Source organism: Rattus rattus, chromosome 3 (genome assembly GCF_011064425.1).
Source record: "Rattus rattus isolate New Zealand chromosome 3, Rrattus_CSIRO_v1, whole genome shotgun sequence".
Lineage (NCBI taxonomy): Eukaryota > Metazoa > Chordata > Mammalia > Rodentia > Muridae > Rattus > Rattus rattus.
In genome coordinates, this window is record NC_046156.1 from 25,858,138 (window position 1) to 25,879,649 (window position 21,512).

Consider the following 21,512-nt stretch of genomic DNA (forward strand, 5'->3'; position numbering starts at 1 on the left):
GTATAAGAAGCAACATTATAAACTTGGAGAACAGATCACTGGCTACCTGCAACTAATTGTGAGCACAGACATTTACGGCTAACGGTCACAGTGCTATGGTGTCCTAGAACCAGACTGTGGTACCTGCACCGTTACTTGAATTTCCTAATGTTCATTTGAATTGTACCTTTGAGATGTGTGAGTTTTGTGATATGTGATACTTCATTAACATTGTCATAAAAATCATACATATATGTATATGTATATATATGTATATATTTCTAAAATATCCTTTTTTTTTTTTTTTAACAGGTAATGATCTGCAAGAAATTTTCTGAGAAGCTGGAACAGTTCCCACTCCTCACCTCTTGGTATCAGAGGATTCAGGAAGTGCCAAAAGTCAAAACAGCAGCCTTTAAGTGTGGGATCTGCTTTCTGGATTTACCAGAATTGCTGACCCCTGAAAGTAAAGAGCCTGTGAATTCCAGTGACACAACTTCTGTAGACGAGCAGAGTGACCCTTTGTTTGTAGGAGGACCAAGGCCAACTATGACCAAGTTAATGGTATTTACCTTGTTATTATAATTTCCTTTTTTTTTTTTCCCATGGTGAGATTTAATGGGGGAATGAGACAAGAGGAAGGGGCAAGAGAAAGAAGAGAAAAAAGCTATAATTTCCTTTTTAAAAAAAATTCCCTTTGAGCAAACGTTCTCAACTAATAATTATTTTCTGGCCTTATCAATTATGCATTTTATTTATAGCTATTCAGATCTTTATTTACCAAATAATGTTTCTGCTAGTCTTGTTTTCAAGTCAAGTTTAGAAATAGTATTCTTTTTTTTTTTTAAAGAATTATAATATTCATGGTATGAACCAAATGGAACGTCCTATCTGGTCATTCTAACCTACCTTTTCTTTGTCACAGAACTTTGATTTCAGTCTTTATTTTGGTTATTTATTTAGTTAATGTTTCTTGGTCTTGTTTATTCTGGTGGACATGATGGTCTCCATTCAAGTGTCATGGTTTCATTTTTTCAACCTTAATTTTTTTTTTTGAGATTTTATACACGAGTGCTGTATTTACATCATTTCTGCCTTCCCTGTGTCTTCTTCAATTTGTGTGTGTGTGTGTGTGTGTGTGTGTGTGTGTGTGTTTTCCTCCGTCTCTCAAATCGATGGCCTTTTCTTTACTCTTGTTTTACATACATGTGTATACACACACACACACACACACACACACACACACACACAACAAAACCTCACTGAATCTATTTAATGATGTTTGTATGTGTTTATGTCTAGGGCTGTCCACTTGAGATTGGATAACCTATAGGGAACTTGTTCCTGGGGAGACGGATTCTCTCTCAGCAGCTATAACTGCCTGTGGGCTTCCTCTAGTGATAGGGCCTTGTGGTATTTCCTGTGTGTGGTTGGCTTGTCAATTAATTGTCATTACACAGATCTTCTTTATGTTACCAAACTGTTCTGACTTCACAAGTACAATTCCTTTGCCATATTTGTTAAACATTATCTTGAAATAAATATACTAGCCTTTGTGTCTTACAATCTTTCTGATGTGTGAGCTACGTTGGCAGTTTTAAAGTACAGTAGATGTAGCTTGCAGTTTACATAGATGGTTTTGTGTATAAAGATAGACATTAATGGACAATGGAAGGTCAGAATTTTTAAGTCTATGAATATATTTGATAAAGTTTTGTTTTCAAGTGACTTTTTTCTGTTACACCACTTACTTTATGTATATAGTATTTTGCTTGCATGTCTATGTGAGCACCATGATTGCCTGGTACCAGAGGAGATCAGAGGACATGGAATTCCCTGGAATTAGTGTTAACAATGGTTGTGAGCGACCTGTGTGTGCTGAGAGCCAAACCCAGGTCCTCTGCAAGATAACAAATGCTCTTAACTCCCGAGCCATCTCTCCAGGGTCTGCCTTGTATGTTTATGGGCTTATTACTTTTAAATGTCCTCAGCATTACTTTTTATTACACAATTAAAAAATAATAGCAAGGTGCTGATTTTAAAGTAAGATCTTGTATTTTATCTAACATTTTATATTTTTTTATATAAGTAAATATCTTGGTGCAAGTGTGATTACTTTTAATTGTCTTTATCAGTGTGGAAAGTAGAACTGTGGCCTTTGAAAACAGGGCTTTATTAATTCACCAGCTTGGAACCTGCTTCCTTTTCTAGGAAAAGGGCATTGAAGCCATGTTTTCTCCGCACCCTTGTCCTGCTTGGACCCTTGACTGGAGCAACCTTCCTGCCGCGGTCAGCCCGAAGGAAGGTGAGCTCTGCTTTGCTAGTTGGTGTAAGGTTTGTGTTCCGTCCGGATACTCCCTTCAGAGCCATCTTCCCAGACTTGCAATGTCTCATTGGCGTATTTAACATTTTAGTAATATCCAATGAGTATTTGTTTTAGTTTTAGAGTTTCATATCACTCAGATTTGTCGCTTTCCATATTTTCTTACAATGACTTCATTAAATTCCCCCCCCTTGGTGACATATTTTAAAACAAATGTTGAGTTTTATTTAGAATATACAAGTGATATCATAAATAACTACAATTCTATTTATCAGGTACAATAAAAATTTAAAAATTCGTTCATCATCTAGTAATTTATATTTCTTCCCTCAACTGTCCAAAGTCTTATTTTAAAGAAATAGCTCTTTACTGCTTAGTGTTTATTTGAACAACTATATTTTATTACCCTAAATTATATTTGCTTTGTTTTAATTATAGTTATATAATTATATTTGCTTTTGTTTATTTCAGTTTCCTGATTTTATAATTTTTATGTTGGATATTTTTTCTGGTAGTTGATATTCATGGGGTTCTATTTCTGCCATTCATTTCCTCTGGTGAATACACTTCTAATTACTTACTGCCTGCGGATTTTATAATATTACAGCGTAAGTTCCGTTTGGCGAAACCTTAATCTGTGGTTCTCGCCAGTTTGGGGTTAGGGTAATCTCACAGATTTCTAGTTCTTCATTAAAGCATCTCCAGTGTAGAACTTAGAACCATTGCCCTTAGCTTTTCAGCTTGTGGTTCTGTCTCCCTGTCCTCGTGGCTGAGGTCTTCTTCTGTTGTTGGGACTTTTGTGTGTCTTCGCAGGACCACAGCTTTCGAAGGGTAAGGCTTGCCTTTATGTAGTTATGGTTGTCCCAGCTCTGCGGAGACAGCCTGGGACAAGCTTCCCTTCTCCATCCTGCTCTCCCAGTGCAGGCCTCTCATAGGTAAACCTAACCTAAGGGCAGGCTTGGTGCCAATTCACGGTTATTATACCCGTTTTCAGCCCTTTATCCTCTTATAAGACTTTATGGATTTTCCTTTCAGAAACTCTATTAATCATGTAAAGGGAACTTGATTTTTAAATACCATTTAAGGTGCTTTTTTTAGGTGGAAATTGTTTAGTATAGATCAAAGATTTATTTCTTCATTTATTTTCTTGTTCATTAGATTTATTTTTGCTGCAAAAAAATAAGTTTTAGAAAATATTTTATTAGTTCTCTGAGTTCCGTTCAAGGGCTTTTGATCATATTCAACCCTATCCTCCACGTTTTCCCAGATTCCCTCCCCCATGTCCTGCTTGTTCAGCATTGGATTTTCTTTTTTTAAACACATCAGAAAACAATTTGTGTTTCCCCAATATTCTTGGTTGTATAGCCTTCTCCTGGAGTGTTGTCCACTTACCAGGGGCCGCCCCCTCAGAGAAAACGGACTCTTCCTCTCAGTGCTGACAGTCACCAGTTGCTCATTGGCTGGTCTGGGACCTCATGCCCAGCTCCTCTCTCCATACTGCGATTTGGTCTTTCTTAGCCTTGCATAAGTCTTGTGCTTCCTGTCACAACTGCTGTAGTTCCTAAGTTTAGCTGCCCTGCTGTACATGAGCAAGGAGACACAGTTTCCTCATAATCAGGTACTGCCTCTGGCTCTCGAATTCTTCCCACCCCCTCAGCAGTGTGTGAGTCTTGAGAGGGAGCGTTGTATTCCATGGGACTGAGCATCCTGCATTCTCTTATCCTCTGCATCTTGGCCAGTTAGGGGTCACTATTTAACATCTCACTAGAAGATGATTTAGAAGTTGTATAAAGGATCAAATGAGAATAATTGAGCAGGCAGATGGAACTGGGGTGGAAGACGGGGAAAGCAGGGGTGCGAGAACAAGAGAATGATGAATGCTCAGCCCCCGGGACACAGGTGCACCTGATGCTCACAACCTCAGAAGAGGACATAGATCCCTTGCACAGTTGTGAGCCACCATATGTGTGCTGGGATCTGAACCTGGGTCCTCTGTAAGAGCAGCAAGCTCTTACATGTACGTGTATATACCACATACATACGTGCAGGCAAAACACATAAAATAATCTTGAAAATCAACCTAAAACAAAGGCCAGAGCCAGGAATGTGTTATTCCTTGTGGAGTTGGCCAGTGAGAGCTCAAACCCAGAACGTACAACCTGTTGCCACTGCCCTTGATTACCGTCCAGAACTTGACAGTGAGACACCATGTACTCGAATCACAGAACATGGAGACATGAAGCTATTGCTGACCTAGAAACCTCATTCCTACTTACATCCCTTTTATTGGGTCACCTGGTTTTTATAAATAGTGTGAAAAATAAGATTGCACAGCAGATCGCTGTGGGTCACTCACATACCAATCATTGACTAGTGCCCACAAAGTGTTCACTCTTGGATAGACAGAATTGTCTGGTAGTTTAGATTTGATGTTTTCTACTTCACTGATTGAACTGTATAAAAAAGTTGATGGCTACTGTAAGAACCATGCTATTTATGTATGTATGTATGTATGTATGTATGTATGTATGTATGTATGTATTTATTTTGCTAACAGAGGCTGTATTCATCCTTAGAGTCTGTTCTCTCAATCTACCACTCTCTAGTCTATTTTTCGCCTCATATCTTGCACTACCTATCACCTTTCGGCTTCACTTTTAATCTATATTAATTATCTCTATAGCCTCAATTTTACTTTTCAACCTATATAAATACCACAGTCTTCATTATCTTTTGCCTATTTAAGTATACTCACCCTTTAAGAATCGATTCAAATGCCACTTCATTTATTCAAGCCATGTTTCATGGAGTCACCTGCCCGGATTCAAAACCTAGTTGGGCAACCACTTGCACAGGTAGCCTGCGGCCAGAATCAGCCTCTCTGTATTTCTGTTGCCTCAGTTGCGTCTGTAAAGAGATAATACTGACAGTGTCTTTTAGGATTATTTCTGCATTCAGTGAGTTAATATGTAAAGCACTCAGTACAATGCCTAAGTAAATTGTAAATGTTAAATGTTAGCTAGTACAGTAGTTGGAATAAATCACTCTCCAACCTTTTTTAATTTTGTTCTTTTATGTGTATGTGTGATGCTTGTGTTTCAGTGTGCATACCATGGTGTATGTGTGGACATGTGATGCATACATGATGTGTCATAGGCAGATACCTTAAGTTGCTTCTCTTCTTCCACCTCAGTGAGCAGGAGACTGAACTCAGGCTTTCACACAAGCACCTTTGCCTGCTGAGTAATCTTGCTAGTCCTCCCACTGGTACTGTGTGTGTGTGTGTGTGTGTGTGTGTGTGTGTGTGTGTGTGTGTGTGTGTGTGTGTGTGTGTACACGTGAAGGGTGTCTTCCTCAATTGCTCTCCACAGTTATGTCTTATTTTCTGCTATAGGCTTTCTCTCCTCCGAACCTGGAGTCCATCCATTTGGCTAGGATGGCCAGGGGTCTCCAGGCGTCTGTTTTCACTCTGTTCAGTGCTGGAGTTGCAGATGTGTGCTAGCACACCCGGCTTGTACAAAGGTGCTAGGATTCTGAATTCACTTCCCTTTGTTTGCTTGACAAGCACTTTAGCAGATGAGCTATTTCCCAAACCCCGTCCCCGGTGTGTCTTATACTTCAACTTGGGGTTTGGATCATGCTTCTTGTCCAGTATAATTACTCACATGAATGCGTGTTCTTCTCAAACACATTCTCAGTGTTTGAAACTAGAAGTCCTTTGGGTAAGCATACAGCAATTTTATTAAACTGAATAAATTTAATCTACAGTTCTTTTTCTGTTAACCCCAATTCTCCCTAAACATAGGATCATAGGATAATAATTCAAAATACTTAGTTTAAAGAAAAGAGAGCTAAAGATTTGATTTTTTTTTTTAAACCCCTGGAATAAATTTTGACTCCTTCAGCTTTATACCTGAATATGTAACTCGTCCCAGGGACTTCTATACACAGCCATACTGCAGTTACCAAAGCAGGGCACTTAAGTCAGCTATGTTATATTCTAAACTATAGTCTTCTGGAAGCAGCACATTTAATTTTATGTCTCTTTATCTAATAATAATTTCTACATTGTTTTTTATAACAATGTGGTTTCTGGTAGCTGCAGCTTTTTTTCCCCTGACTGTCTGGATTTGGGTTTGTCTGCTGTTTGCTCAGACTAATCAGTCCCCAGTGTATCCTTACGTTTGTTCATTTGCACAGTCCTATAATATAAAACCAAACTTTAGAATTACTTTAACCATATCTATATGACACTTTTGCCTAACTTGACATCCATATAGTTTATAGTGTATAAGAACTTAGGATACGTCATCATAATTCTCATGAAGATAATGATAATCTTTACAAGATAAATTCTGTTTTAAAAAAGGAATGTTTTAAGTTATTTTAATCATATTACAGTATTTTACTCTGCTAGTGAAAGACTTGGTGAAAATGTCAATAGTCAACCAACAACATCAACTACAGCAGAATGTTCACGCAATTACATACGCCATTATGATAGAGTAATACCATGTGACTTCATACTCTTTACGATAAACTAGAATGAGCAGTTCGAGCCCAAGCACTTAAGCCCAGAATCATCTACTATTCTTCCCTTATGGATTTTTATCTTCTGAGTTCAGACATGGGGATGGATATGGTCTTTTTCTTAAAACCCAGAATAAGGGTTTCCTATACCACGTGTCCCGCAAACTTCTTGCCTTTGTAGCTTTCTCCAGTCTCCCGTAGCTCTTAGATAGATCAGTCCTCTCTTACAAGTAGCTACTAACTCCAGGAAATTCTATCAGTCGTTGGAGAGGAGAGACCCTAAAGTATTGAAAGATGATAAAGGTGACGAACCGTTTCATCCCATCGCTTCCCTCCTGCTTCTGGTCTTCTGTCTCCTGCCTTCTGTTGAATATACTAGGCGGGTATTCCTGCCTACAGCCACGCCAGCTCCACCTAGCAAGATATCTGAAATCCATGTTTGTGTGTGTTAATTGAAGAAGACTAAAGGGTTTTTTTTGAAAGTGTATTATGATGATGACAAGTAAGTACTCAGTTTCCCCACTTGCTTTCTGTTAGAGCAGTTGAGGGATACAGAAGGAACTGACACACGAGACAAACAAGTTATTATAGGCCTCAGTGTAAGGTCATGGTCGTCATCCCAGCTGCTGTGTTGTGTGCCTCTGCAGACCAAGCGGACCTTTCACCGCCACAGCCTCCTGTGCACCAGCAAGCGCTCGCCACACGGCAGCACTCCAGCCCACACTCTTCCTTTTTTGTACACGGAATCTGGTTAATCAAGGGGAGATGGTGGAGATAGAGCTGAAGTGATGATGGAGGCCTAGAAGGAGTCTTTCCCTGTGGGTACGAGGCTCTGCTGTGTGGGAATACAGCCTTATACTATTCCAAATACTTGGACATGTTCTAAAGACTTGTCAGAAAGTCAGGAGTTACAAAAGTTTCCAACGACATAGGTCAGTGATTCCCTTCCTCAGAGATTGCCAACTATAGAATCCGGTTCTAGGGCCTTTAGGTAGAATGCACTGTTTCTTTCTAGTGGTAACCCTTGCCTCTCACTCTAGGACATCCACCTGCATTATTGGGAAGGTTGTTAAAACAGATCGCTTCTTCAGTGTTCCTCATGGGGCCCTGGGGAGAGTGCTACAGTGGCTTTCTGAGATGTTATAGCTGCTGCTTCTTCTGTTGCTTGGGGACCTCATTGCGTGAAGTGATAGCCTGACAGAAGTTGTCACAATACACAGCTGCTTCAGTCTTCAGCAAATAACATGGACAGCATCAAAACTTTGTAAAAACTCTCTTGCAACTTAATTCTTTTTCCATTTTGATTGTGGGATAAGCCAGATGCAACACCTATGCACACCTCTTGGCACTTGCCCGCTATGGAAATTTACTGGAGGGCAGTTCCACTGGAAAGTATAAACAGGGACAGAAGTCTCCTAATCACATAATGAAAACAATTTTCTTTCAACAGCCTTTTTTCTGAGATACTAGTGTATTTTTCTACTTTACCACACTAGATATGACTCCAAATTAGCATATATATGTTAATTATATATATTGTTTCTTTTAAGAAGATTGTCAATGTCAGAATATAAAAACTTCTTGACATTTTTGTTTATAATTTAATATCTTTAAAATTATAATGCTGTTTTATCTCAAACTTTTTTATTTAAAAAACTAGAAACATACCAAGAAATTGAGATCAAAACTGTTTTCTTTTTTGTTTCTACAGGGAAGAACTTCCCTAACATAAATGGATTTTTATTTTTTACTTTTTAAAGTCATACCTAACTGAAATTTAAAAAAAAAAAGTCTGGGCAGATTTAACTCAGAACTCTCCAAATTTGCTACTGTTTTCTATTGTTCAAAATAAAGTTCTCAACGAACACTTAACTTTATTTGTCTTATTATGTGAAGGTAAGTGCCTCAAAAATAGTAATAAACACAAAACTCTCATGAAATCATTTAGAAGATCTGATTGCAATGAAAAGGGTTTTTATTTGTCTAGCTGTATTGACTCAGTGAGAGAACATTGCTAATAGGCATATAAAATGTAGTCACCCTGGAAAATGCTTTGGTAGTGTCTATTTTTTTAATTAATTAATTTTATTTTTGAAATTTTGTATAGTGTATTTTGATCATATATATTCTTTTCACTCTATAACTCATCCCAGGTCCTCCCCACCTCCTATGCATACAACTCCATGTTTTTTCTCTCTCAAAAAGAAAAAGGAGAAAAAAACAAAACAAACAAAATCAGTAAGAAAAAATACCAAGCCTAAGTGTAGCAAAAAACAAAGCACACAAAACAGAGTCCCTTTGGCCACTACTCCTGGTCAGAGGACCTACCCTGGAGTCTGGTTGGCTTACCCAGTGTCACTCCTTTGGGAGCACTGACTTTTCTTCCCTCAGCGTGTAACGTCGTACGTGGCTTCTCGGTAAGGAGTGGGTGGTCGTGCTCCTTCTGTGTGCTGGAATGTTGCCTCGCTTGACTTTGTGATGTCTTACGTAGTCTGTCGGAGTCTCTGATAGTTCCTATGTTTATCAGCCCTGTTGTGTCCACAGGACGCTGTTTCTTTGGAGTTATCCACTGCTTCTGGCTGATGGCGTCCTGCCTCCTGTATACGTCCCTGAGCTTTGAGGGAAGGGTTTGATAAAGACCCCCTGTTTAGGACTGAGTGCCCCCAAGTCTCGCACTCCCCGGACATTTTCAGCTGTGAGTTTCTCCCTCAGAGCCAGGTTTGTCGGGTTATTATTGGCCATATTAACAGTACAGTATGGGTTATCCACGGGGTGGGCCCTGAATCAAAGCAAAAGGCTGTCGGCGATTCTCTTAATAGGTATTTCCACTAGTGCAGCAGCGTCTCTCTCAGCGTCACTGTTGTAAGCCATGGGGTTTGTGGCTAAGCGAAACCATTTTCTGTCTTCGGTAGCATTAGGAGTATCTTCCTGCACTGCACTTCTAGGAATCCTGGGCAATATGGCCGATGCTCTGGGTTGTGCCCCAGCTCAGCTTCTCCGTGTGTGATGACATAACGAAGCGTTGTGTTGAGCAGTGGGGCCCTACTGTCTGTCTGTGGAGGGTCAGCTCTAGCTCAGCATAGCCTGTGGTGTTTAGGGGGAGGGGTTATGGAGCTCCATTAGTCAGTGATTCAACGAGCTCTAATCTGGAGCAAGGGTTATACCTAGTGCCCTAAGTTGTCTTGTTGGAGCACTTGTCTCTCCCATTATATGGTGACTCCATTTAAATTTCTTTCATATATGTATATATTTTAGGCAGCTTCTATGGTAGTAGGTTTTTAATATATCTTTTCAAAGGGTCTTTAGTGTAGATTAGTGAGTATTTTTTGTAGTAGGATGTAAAGTCCTTTAGGTGTATGTCCAGGAGTGTTATGCTGGATCTTGTGGTGGATTGATTTCATAGTGTACACGTTTGCACTGGTGTTGGCAGTGAATAAGTGTTCCCCTTTCCCTTCATCCTTGCCAGCATCTTCTGTCATATATTTTGTTAATGTTGGTTAACTGACTAGGGTAAGATGATATCTCGAAGTCGTTTTAATTTGAATTTCCATGACAGCGTAGGGTATTAAACATTTTTAATGTGTTTCTGGCATTTGTGTTTCATCTTTTGAGAACTCTCCATTTTTACTGCACTTATAATTGTATTACTTATATTCTTGGTGTTCGATTTTAAGTTCTTTTTTATGTTTTAGAATTTTCCTGTCCCACTGAATTCCAATGTGTTCCCATTTTCTCTTTATCAGATCTATGTTGTCTGGTTTATGTTGAAGTCTTTAATCCATTCGGAGTTGAGTTTTGTACAATGAATTCAGTGTGGATCTGTTTTCATGGCGTCTCTTATGTTTGAGTATATTTTGCTTTCATTTTCATTCAGTTCCAAAAATAATCTGTCTTGACTCAATTTTCAGTTATTCAGTGTCTCTAGCACCCAACATAGCTTAAAATCTTAAGATCACATAGTGTATTCGCTCATTTTATTTTATTCAACTTTATATTATTTTACTTTTTGAGACAAGACCTCACTGTGTGGCCTTGGCTAGCTTAGAACGTCTGTGAACTGAGGGTGGCTTGGAATTGACAGAGCTGCCTCTGCCTCTGCCTCTGCCTCTGCCTCTGCCTCTGCCTCTGCCTCTGCCTCTGCCTCTGCCTCCTGCCTCTGCCTCTGCCTCTGCCTCTGCCTCTGCCTCTGCCTCTGCCTCTGCCTCCTGCCTCTGCCTCTGCCTCTGCCTCTGCCTCTGCCTCTGCCTCGAGTGCTGTGATTACAGGTGTGGGCCACTGTACCTTGCTATGGCTTAGTTTATGTATCTTTTGTATTTTTGTTTTTATTTTTCTGTTTGTAAAATAGTGGACTAGATTTTTTTCTTTTCCTTTTTAAAGCTGTATTAAATGTGATATGTGATCAACGAGTAAAAAGATAAACATGTATGTTTTTTCTCTGCTGTCGACAGATCGTTGTGACTCTTCCCAGTGGTGTTGTACATTCTTCTGTCTTCTAGGCATAGCCTGCAAGAACCCTTTTTATAGATTTTCATAAGTGGAGACGAGTGTGGCTTTTTTCCCAGAAAAGTTTTCAACAGCCAGTGTTTAGATTTGATGATATTAGCTGTTTAAAAAGTAGTATTTTATTTGAGGAAATATCTACATGGTTATACACGTTTGTCTGGTTTCTTTTCATTAAGACAGGCAGTGTACAAGCTGGCTGTTGAGCCTACTCTACTGAATAGTGAAGGTGACTCGTATCTCACTTGTTATGCACGAGGCAGTAAGTTATGAATTAATGGATAAAGAATTTCAGATTACAAACCAAAGATGAATACTGCTAGTAATATTTTACAGAGACTGTATTGCATAAAAAAATTAAAGTAGGCTTTACACGAGTGAGGAAATTCTTGCTTTTGAATCCCAGCCCTGTGCAAGGCTTCTGATCCTTCCCTAGTTAGTGCTCAACTAACTGTGGAGGAAACCGTCATCTAGAGACCTTCCTGGGACATCAGAGCGTCCTCCCGTCTTACTGTGTGACAGTAGCACTTGCCTTTATTTAGGGCTAAAGATATGTGTGCACTTCAAGAAACTAGCTTGTACTAAGAGGGTTGTTTTTTTGTTTTTTGGGTTTTTTTTTTGTTTTTTTTTGTTTTTTTTACTAGTTTCCTATCATCACAGATAATTGGGCCATAGTTTGGGCTTTGATGTTTTATAATGGGGCAGCTTTTGCTGGAAATTCACAAATATTGAAATGACTAAATTTTGGTTTTAATGGTGTTTAAGTTACCGCATTGGCATAATAAGAAATAGGGAAAACCTTCTGCTCTAAACCAAAGATACTTGTAATAAAGTGTTCGTTTGCAGCTGCCAGCACCACTCCATTGAAGATAAAAGAGCTGGCTGCAGAAAATACTGGCAAGGGTATGTGTCAACTCTATATACTTTCCAGAAAGCTCTGAAAGGCAACTTCTGTTCCTAATTAACAAAGCTAATGCTATTTTAAGTATTATCTCACATAATTTAACTCTTAAATTTCTTTACATAATTTTTAAACATTTCATAGTAAATAACATAGTTTTTAAACTTAAAACCTCTTAATATGGTTGAATGTTCAAGAATTATTTTGTATACCTAAGGGTCATAATTATATTTGGAGATGAGCCCATTAATAATGAGTGTTGTTACTTTCCTGCTTATAAAAAGTAATGAGCATTAGGTCTTTCAGTTAAATTGGCATGCTCTGTGCTATTCCAGAGCACCATTATAAAGTCAGCTCTATTGCACAATGAACTGTTCTCTTCTGTCTTAAACTACTTCCTCTCAGTACCCAAACTCATTATTATTTTTATTTAATTAGGCCAGCTCCCATTGCAGAGAAACCCAAAGAAAGGAAATTTGGCTAGGAGCTGTGCAAACAGTATCTCACAAAGGTGAAGCAATGTAATTGTTTAAGAAAAATATCCTTAAGCACAGGATAGAAAATGTAGTTATAATTAGAAAGCTTTACTGAATGGCATATTTACACAGAACTAATAGTGAACCCTATAGTGCATATAGATATGAACTTTATAAACCTGTTGGTAGAGAAATTGTTCTTATGCAGAAACCTATACTCATATTTGTAATTTGACCACATTCTTTATATATAAACATAAAATTTTGTATGTTGTCTAGGCACAAGTAGATATGTTATATATGATCATACAGACTGCATTAATTCCAGGACACTTCTCTATCTTAAAGAGAAGTTATTTTCTGTTAAGACTGTACTCTGGCATGTTGTTAAAATAAAAGTATTTTTGTGGCAGTATGCACATTTACCAAATTAGACATTAAAAGTATTTGTTGATTAGAGGTTCCCTGGGGCTATATATTCTCTCTCTCTCTCTCTCTCTCTCTCTCTCTCTCTCTCTCTCTCTCTCTGTCTCACACACACACACACACCCCACACACACACACACACACACACACACACACACACACATACATTCTGCTCCTTATGGACTAATAATATGATCTCTTAGCATTTCAGAAAGATCTTAGAGGAGATCTTTATGGCAGAGACCATAGCTCTTCAGAGGGTGAAGAATCCTGTCTAGGAGTTCATGCAGTAAAACTTCAAAGCAGAGAGAGGTCGAATTTCAGTGGCAAGCTGAAGACAGCTAGCAGAAAAACTGTAAATTCAGAGATGTTAGACATCACCAGCGGTGAGAAAGCTGATGGAGAGGTTAAGTGACTGACACTTGTTATGTGACACACAGACAGACACATGTCTGTCAATCAACCGAATGAAGACTCAAGGTCTCCACATACTGCTTCATAACAGTCACCACTTACAGATGCAGATCCCGCCTGTGGAGCTACACTGAACTGTATTGCCACTGCCCAAAGAAAAGTAAAATTGAGTAACTCAGGGAAAGAAAGTCTAATAGCATTAGAATGTTTTGGAAAAACAGTTCATCTTCTATAAGCTACTTAAATTCATACAGAACTTTCTCTGAAAGTTACTTTTAGTAATCATGCTTTCTCTTGATGATCACCACTAATTAGGATCGTTCATAAAACGATAAAGGTGTGGGGAAGAAGGTTCAGGGAGAGAAATTGTAATAACCCTCCAATTACTGAAGCCTTTGCTTAAAAGGCTTGAAATTTGGAATAATTTGATCAAAAGCATGTAAAATGATTCTATTAAGAATTTCTCATTTCCAAGACAAATTTAGGCCTTTGTTGCTGGGATACAGTTACTGCAAATGATTCACTCTGTTTTCCAGCGTTGTGTTTTATTAGTCTGCAAATATTAGCAGGTCATACTATACCAAGGAAATTCCCGATTGTTAACTGTACCTAACTTATAACTGTGGGGAGGACTGGAGATCACGGAGTATCTCTTGACACAGCTCACATTCTGGAAATATTTAATTACAGTGCTTGTTCTGCAGTTAAAGATCATGACATACAAATAAGTTTGTATATTTTTTTCAAGTAAATGGTCTCCTTTCGTTGTAGGTCTCCCCTTCTTTCTGTACAGCTTATATTATTAGAAATAATAAGCAAGCCATTAAACCCAAACAGCTCTGTTTATGTAGGTTCCATGTTGGGATGGTTAGTTGGTTGTTGGTTCTTTGGTTTTTGAGATGGTGTCTCACTGTGTAGCCCTGGCTAGCCTGCACTCACTGTGTAGACTAGGCTGGCCTCAAACTTGCAGTGATCCTACCTCCTGAGTGCTGGGATTAAAGGCCTGCACCACTTAGCCTTTATATACAAACTCTTGCTATGTTAGTTGGTTTTTGTTTGTGTGTGTGCATGCCTGTATGTGAACCCATGTGTTTGTTTACAGTAGAAATGATCACTACTACCTGAGTTTTACGTGCATCCATGAACACTTTGTTTACTTGTAAAGGCTTCATTCCATCTTCCTGATCATCTGTGAAAGAGAAACCCTTGTTAGATGTGAATTCATGTACAATATAAAGGAATGTAGTTCTTAAGAATGTCAGTTATAAATGCAGCATTTCTCTTTTAAAAGTTAATAGTAAAAAAATCTAATTGTAAGAACATATACTGACTTTATAAAAGGTTTTACTAGATCTTTACATTTTCTCTTATACATTTTTGTTAGAACTTGTCACTCAAAGTCATACTATGTTAAATAACTTAGCGTCTTTTATGACTGTGTTGTATTTACTCCTGAAAAAGTAGTTGAATTTTGAAAATACAGTCATGTAATATAACTTTTAATTTTTAATGTTTCTATAGTGTACCACAAGTAGATTTAATATATTTTGCCAGATTATCAGCAGTTAAGTATACAGTTATTCTGTAATTATCAATACCAAGTACAGGTGTACAGTGCAAACATCCTGTATGTAGATTTTCTGTGTTGGTAATTCCTCAGTCGGCTCAAAAATGTAAGTAAATTTGCTGTACATAGGCATTGATTTTCAAAGCAATTCTGCAAGTTTAACTTTACCATAACACATGTCCAAGGGCTTTTACTTCATTCCACTTCCATTGGCTTTAAGTCACAGAATTAAAAAGAGGAAAAGAAAACAACTAATAATGGTCACTCTTTTTTAATCATAGCAAGGTTGAATATGTTCAGGGACCATATTTACTTGCTAAAGACATTTTTCTCAGAATATTGTTCGACTTTTCAGTTTCAGTTAAATTATTTTTCTCAAAATAGTGTCAACTCATAAACTTGGTTTTATTTCCCCTGTATACAGAAAACCACAGCATTAGCAGCTAGTTTCTGGCAGTTCTAATTGATATCCTCGGAGAGGATACAGCATACAGCGTGATCACTACTGCCAGGTGCCAGTGATCAGGTCTGACATCCAGGACTCTGGGGGGTAGGGATGCACAACCATTATTGAGAGGCCCTGGACGAGGGGTTCAGGGGTGATAGCTGGTATGGAGGTCTGAGCAGCAGCTGCGGTCCAACTTCTTGTTCTAGCATTTATTATATCCCAGCCAGGTTTTTGCTTTTGTTTTATTATGTTTTGTTTGGTTTTGAGACAGTCTCTCTCTGTGTATTTCTGGCTGTCCTGGAGCTCGCTGTGGAAGCTAGGATGGCCTTTGAGCTACCAGAGAGCTAATAAGTTGTTTTTATGTCCCTGTTCAGCAAAGTCATGCAAATGCTAGTGTGTTTTCAATTTTACTGCAGCAGTCAAAGAAATCTCATGTAGATGTTGAAGGAAGTTAGCATGCCTATTGAAAACGAGCCTGAACATCAAGTGAACCCCACTGCGAAAATGAAACTCACGGGACGGATTGGAGGTGGCACGGCCCAGTGGCTCTTCCTCCTAGATGGCTGATCATTAGTAATTGTGTTTATTTTCAATTAAAAGGGTGATGCCACCTGAGTTCTTTCTCCTGAAAACAGACTGAGCTATGAGGGGCCTCGGACCGAGTGTTCATATTTGTAGATCTCATGTCTGTCCGTGTGACCAGCCCTGAGTCGATCCACCTGTGCACTCTAAGTGCTGCTAGGGAGAAAACAGTAAAGAGCTGAAGTTATCTGTGAGGTGTGATCCTTAGAGCTGTGCTCTGAGTGCTAAATACGCACTGAATGGACGCGACAAAATTGACTTCATTATCATAGTGAAACTCGAGTTTCTTTTTTAGGGAAGAACCACAAATACAGTACATGAGTTACTCAAAACTAATCTTTAAGCAATCCCTTGATATTTACCAAAATAGTGAGATAGCAGAGTGTGGCCACTGTTGCCTAAGCCCTTGAGCGATCATCTCTTTGGATCTGAGAAACAGAGTCTAAATAGGGCGCATGTGTGCTCTCTACACTGATGATGGAAGACAGGTCCACCTGCAACCAAGGGGTTAGTCAGCTAACAGCAGATGCAGTTGCTGATTCGAGGAGGCAGAGGGCAGGAGAGAGGAGGCAGGAAGGGAAGAGGGAGGAAGGAGAAGACGAGGAGGAAAGGGGATGCGGATAGACAAGGGAGAATTTCACTAAAATGCAGTGAGCTAAGTCAGCCGGCCTGTAGTAGGGCTTCTTGTTTGAGGAGCCCACATGAACGTCAATTCCAGTAAACTCACGTTGCTTTGGTGTCTTTTAGAAATTTTCTTTTTAAAGAAATACAAAAAACCTGTTTTATGATACTCTGCTGAGACTAATCTTACCAGCTTTTGTCAGCTGTGTCCCCTTTGCTTCTTTTGGCTTTACAGTGTCAGAAAGATACTGGCAGTGGGTGCCATGAGAGGCCAGAAAGAAGGGGACTTCTGCTTTGGCAAATTTCCAAGCAGGTTTTGGCTCTAGAGTATTGTGAGTGCTGGTTTATCATTGGTCATTCTGTAGGAGAGGGTTCTGCCCATTTCTAAACTTACTTTGTTTACTGAGCATAAAGCACTGTTTTGCTGGTTTCTTCATTCTATAAACGATTATTTGACTGAAATTTCATCTACAGATTTTCTTTTTTTCATTTGTTCTTACTGAGTCCATTGACCACCATTTTGTTCATAATATAAAAGTGTGGCATTTCCACAAAGTTAGCTGCTGACTGGCGTGCTTTGTCGTTTGCTTCCTGAAGTATAACAATGTAGAAATACACTGTGGAAAGAAGTTTGTTGGAAGCAATGAGTGAATCACTTGCGACTGTTGTTGCTTGGTAGCCTTCTTCTGTGCCTGATGTTGATGTCACTTACCCGTCTGTGTCTGTGGTTTGTCACCCCTGTGAAGTCTGTGTGATTCTGAGCGGTCTATTCCTAGTCTTGCTCTTTACATGGGCATTGGCCGCTCAAGACCAAGGGCGTAGGTAGGGGTGAGTCTCTCTACCTCAAGCGCGCGAGGAAGACAGTGATACACTTCTTTGCCTTGTTGTTTGACTGGAAATGTCTGCATCCTCATTCCCTGAGGCCAGATTTCAAGTGTTTTCCCAAAGGAATCTGTCAATCTCACCTGCATAATTTCTGTCACCTAATAAAGTATTCATAGAGCTGTCAGCTCTATGGTGGGCACCTGACTAAGGGGGCATCTTAGTGACACAGCGTAAGAATAGATTAGCCTGAAATCTTAGTTAAATGTATGCTGAAACTAAGATTCTCCTTGATGCTTTTTAAGGATATTAGCATATTTAATACCAAGGCAAACAACAGTTTATTCAGCTTAGCTCCTTGTTCTGAGTTGGTTAGCTTCAAATTTAAAGGTGATGAAATGCAGGAAAAATGCCTTTGGTAGGCAGGTCTAAGAGGATGTAGTTTTATACTTGACCTGCTGATGTGTCTGTCCTGTACCTCAAAGAAAACAGAAGCAGGTGTTGATATTTTCCCAAATAATGGCTTGGTCATTTTTGGTTGACGGTGTTTATTGCACCATAAAATTGACATTTCAGAACCGGTTGCTATTTACAGCAGCCAGTTTCTGCTGATAGACTTTTTTCTTCCTATACTCCAGACCCATGCACGCTTTGTAAAAAGTGTTCATGTTTTAAACTGGTTCATACTTTTGCTTAAGCTTGGATTCTCCTGTGAGGCTTTAGTTTTGTGTGTGCTGCCTTTTGGGACTGATGTATATTTTAATCCATTAAAAATATGTAAAACGTGTTTTCAATTTTGAAAGATTAGTCAGTCCATTTGCTTTAAATCTGGTTAATAACAAACCACTCACACAAGACAAGCACGGTTATTTTTATTTTATCATTTTATTTCTGTGTATGGATGTTTCGTCTGTGTGTATAGCTATGTACGTCTTGCATATCTGGTGCCTGCAGAGGCAAGAGAGGGCAGGGGATCCTGTGGTACTGGACTTGCAGGCAGTTGTGAGCCAGTGTCTGTCAGTGCTGGGATCAATCCCAGGTCCTCTGAAAGAGCATCCGGTCCTCTTAACTACCGAGCTTTGTCTCCAGCTCCAGAAAGGAAATGACTGAGTACCTAACATATTACCCATATTTACAGAATGAACAAGACAAACATATCAACTAAGAAGATATTTTGATAAAATATAAAACCTGTCATATGATAAGTGACTTTCAATAGCTTTAAAATAATTTATTACTATTGTAGGTTCAACAACTACTAATGTGTATTACTGTACATCTCCACTAATAATTTTATTTGTTTTTTGTTTTTTTTTTTTTTTCAGAGCTGAGGACCAAACCCAGGGCCTTGTGCTTGCTAGGCAAGCGCTCTACCACTGAGCTAAATCCCCAACCCCCACTAATAATTTTAGACTCTGTAATAATTCATTTATTTATGAGTGGCTATATCGTAAAGAAATGACACATTAGTTTGCCCATGCTGCTGTAACAAGGTACCAGCTGAGTAGATTTAATAACATAACTTATTCTTTTCTCAGTTCTTGAAGTCCAGAATGATGTGGCCAGCACGTAGCTTTCAGGAGTTGTTCTGCTTTGTCCTATACGCTGAGTACATGCAACCTCATTTAATGAGGACATGGGTTTGATATGAAATGGACTGTTGTACAAGAATTATTTTAAGTGATATGTGTTTATTTTATGTATAAGCATGTTCTACCTACATATATGTTTCTACACTGTGTTCATGCCTGATACCTGGTACCAGAGTAGTCCCTGGTACTGGAATTACATACGGTTGTGAGCTGCCCTCTCAGTACAAGGAATCAACTATAGGACCTGTCTCTGTAGGAACAATTAACACCCTTAGCTGCTCTCCAGCCCTCAGTGTCTATTGACAAGTGTAAACAGAGAGCTTGAAGGTAATGGATTTCAGAGATCTGTTATGCCAAATGTTTTCTATCTTCTGACAGTAAAAGGATTTAGACATGTCCTATTTATGTTTAAATAATATAAGGTTAACATTTAAGCATTTCAAGGATGATATTTTGTTAGGTCAGAACTATTTTTAAATTAACGATACTTTATGCAGAGATAAATACGTACTTGGTCTATATACGGTCTTTCCCTGTAGAGAGAAACAAGTACTGCCTGATTACCAAGCCTGCTCTGCATAGTGATTGAGTTGTGTGCTCCATAGTGCAAGCCTGCTATGCATAGTGATTGAGTTGTGTGCTCCATAGTGCTCCTTGCTAACAAATGCATGTTAGTAGCAGTCCACTTTGCTTAGCTAGAGCACACAAAAGGAGCTCCTGCCATCTCTCATGAGGCATACTTGTTTGAGGAGATATTTCAAGCATGGCATCCTGACCACATTGGCTGCCCGTAGCTTATCAACTGTGGGAGCTGCTGTATATGATGGAGTCTGGGACTCGGGAGGTCTCTGGGGATTTTGGTGTGAGCTTCCCAGGTTGGGCAAGAGTGCCCTGCAGTATTCAGCTCCTTCGTTCGTGGCACAGTACCTTCCCTTAAGGGCTGTGTTTATGATGATCTGCAACATGTCTCTTTGCTAACAGACGTGCCACTGTGTGGCTCGACACCTACTAGAATAAAGTGTCCAGGAGATGTTACTGCATCTGTTACCTCGGCTGGTAACAAGAAGTCACATAGAACTGAAATACCTAAGTGCGTCACTCTGAGGGACACACTTTTCACTGAGGAGTCGGAGGAAATGCACTGTACCTTTTCTCTTAAGTTTTATTCTGTAATAATTCTCACAAGTGACTCGAATGTGAGCATGTTCTCAGTTACAAATGATTAACTTATAGTATATATTTGATTTATAAAATTAGTTGATTAACCAAATCAAATATAGACTGCTTAAGCAAAGAGTCTGAACGTACAGTGTGAGTGAAAGTTAGTTCTCAAGTGTATCTGAGTTTAAACTGAGTCCTCTACCTGTAGAGCTATCTCAGACAGGTTGTCTAAATTATTAATCATATTTCTCAAAAGAAAATCATAATAAATCAGAAATTTATTTTAAATAAGGCTAATACACAATGTAATTTTCATTTAGTACTTTCTCTGTCTTCCTTGAGATACAAAGAATAGAATATATATAGAGAGAGTATATATATATAATTTGTATATACAAATATATAAATTGTATATACAAATATACAAAATATATATTTTGTAATTTTTTTCAACCATCTGTAATGGGATCCAGTGCCCTCTTCTGGTGTGTCTGAAAACAGCTACCGTGAACTCATATGCATAAAAAAAATCCTAAAAAGAATGGGTTCAGGAATTTATTAACATTCTTAAGGAATATTGTACAGCAGAGCAGGTTAAACAAGGAAATGTGAGAATTCTTCTGAATGTAGGTAGTCATTAATAACTGTCTGTTGGCTTCATAACTCTATGATAATGCCAACAGCTGTAAGTCGAAGGAAACCTTCCAACCGCTGTCCTGCGCAGGTCCCTAAGGCGCATGGCATCACAGTTGTTTTCTAGCATCTCAGCCCCTAACGTGAGTGGCATCTATGTGGTTCTCTCAGGTGCATGGCATCTTGGTTCTTCTCTAGGGTAGTGCATCCCTTTATGACGAGGAATCGTTACGGCTTCACAGTACGTAGGAGCTGTCCTTACTTCCAAACACTTTAGTCACACCAATCAGGTTTTAATAGAAATTTAGACAGTTTCGATTTTTTTCATTCTACGAAAGGACTACTATATTTTATATATATGTTGTCTATAAAATGTAACTATTTCAATTTGGTCTACTCTCAAGTAAGTTTTTTTCTTTTTCTTTAATGTCAAAGCTATACCCCTCTGCCTCTGTGTCCATACGTATATCCATACACATCTTTTCTTTAAAGTGATTAAAGTCGGTTGTAGACATCTGCCCCTTACATTTTATTTTT

The 21,512-nt window shown here is 38.8% G+C and overlaps 1 protein-coding gene across 1 annotated transcript in view; it reads left to right on the plus strand.

Annotated features, from left to right (window-relative positions):
- The window catches only part of Gstcd (glutathione S-transferase C-terminal domain containing), an 86,723-nt gene that overhangs the window by 16,034 nt on the left and 49,177 nt on the right, over nucleotides 1–21,512 (plus strand). Inside the window, exons 4-5 of the mRNA XM_032897296.1 lie at nucleotides 292–543; nucleotides 2,191–2,284. Coding sequence (XP_032753187.1) covers nucleotides 292–543; nucleotides 2,191–2,284 — 346 coding nt within the window. The remainder of the gene's footprint in view (nucleotides 1–291; nucleotides 544–2,190; nucleotides 2,285–21,512) is intronic.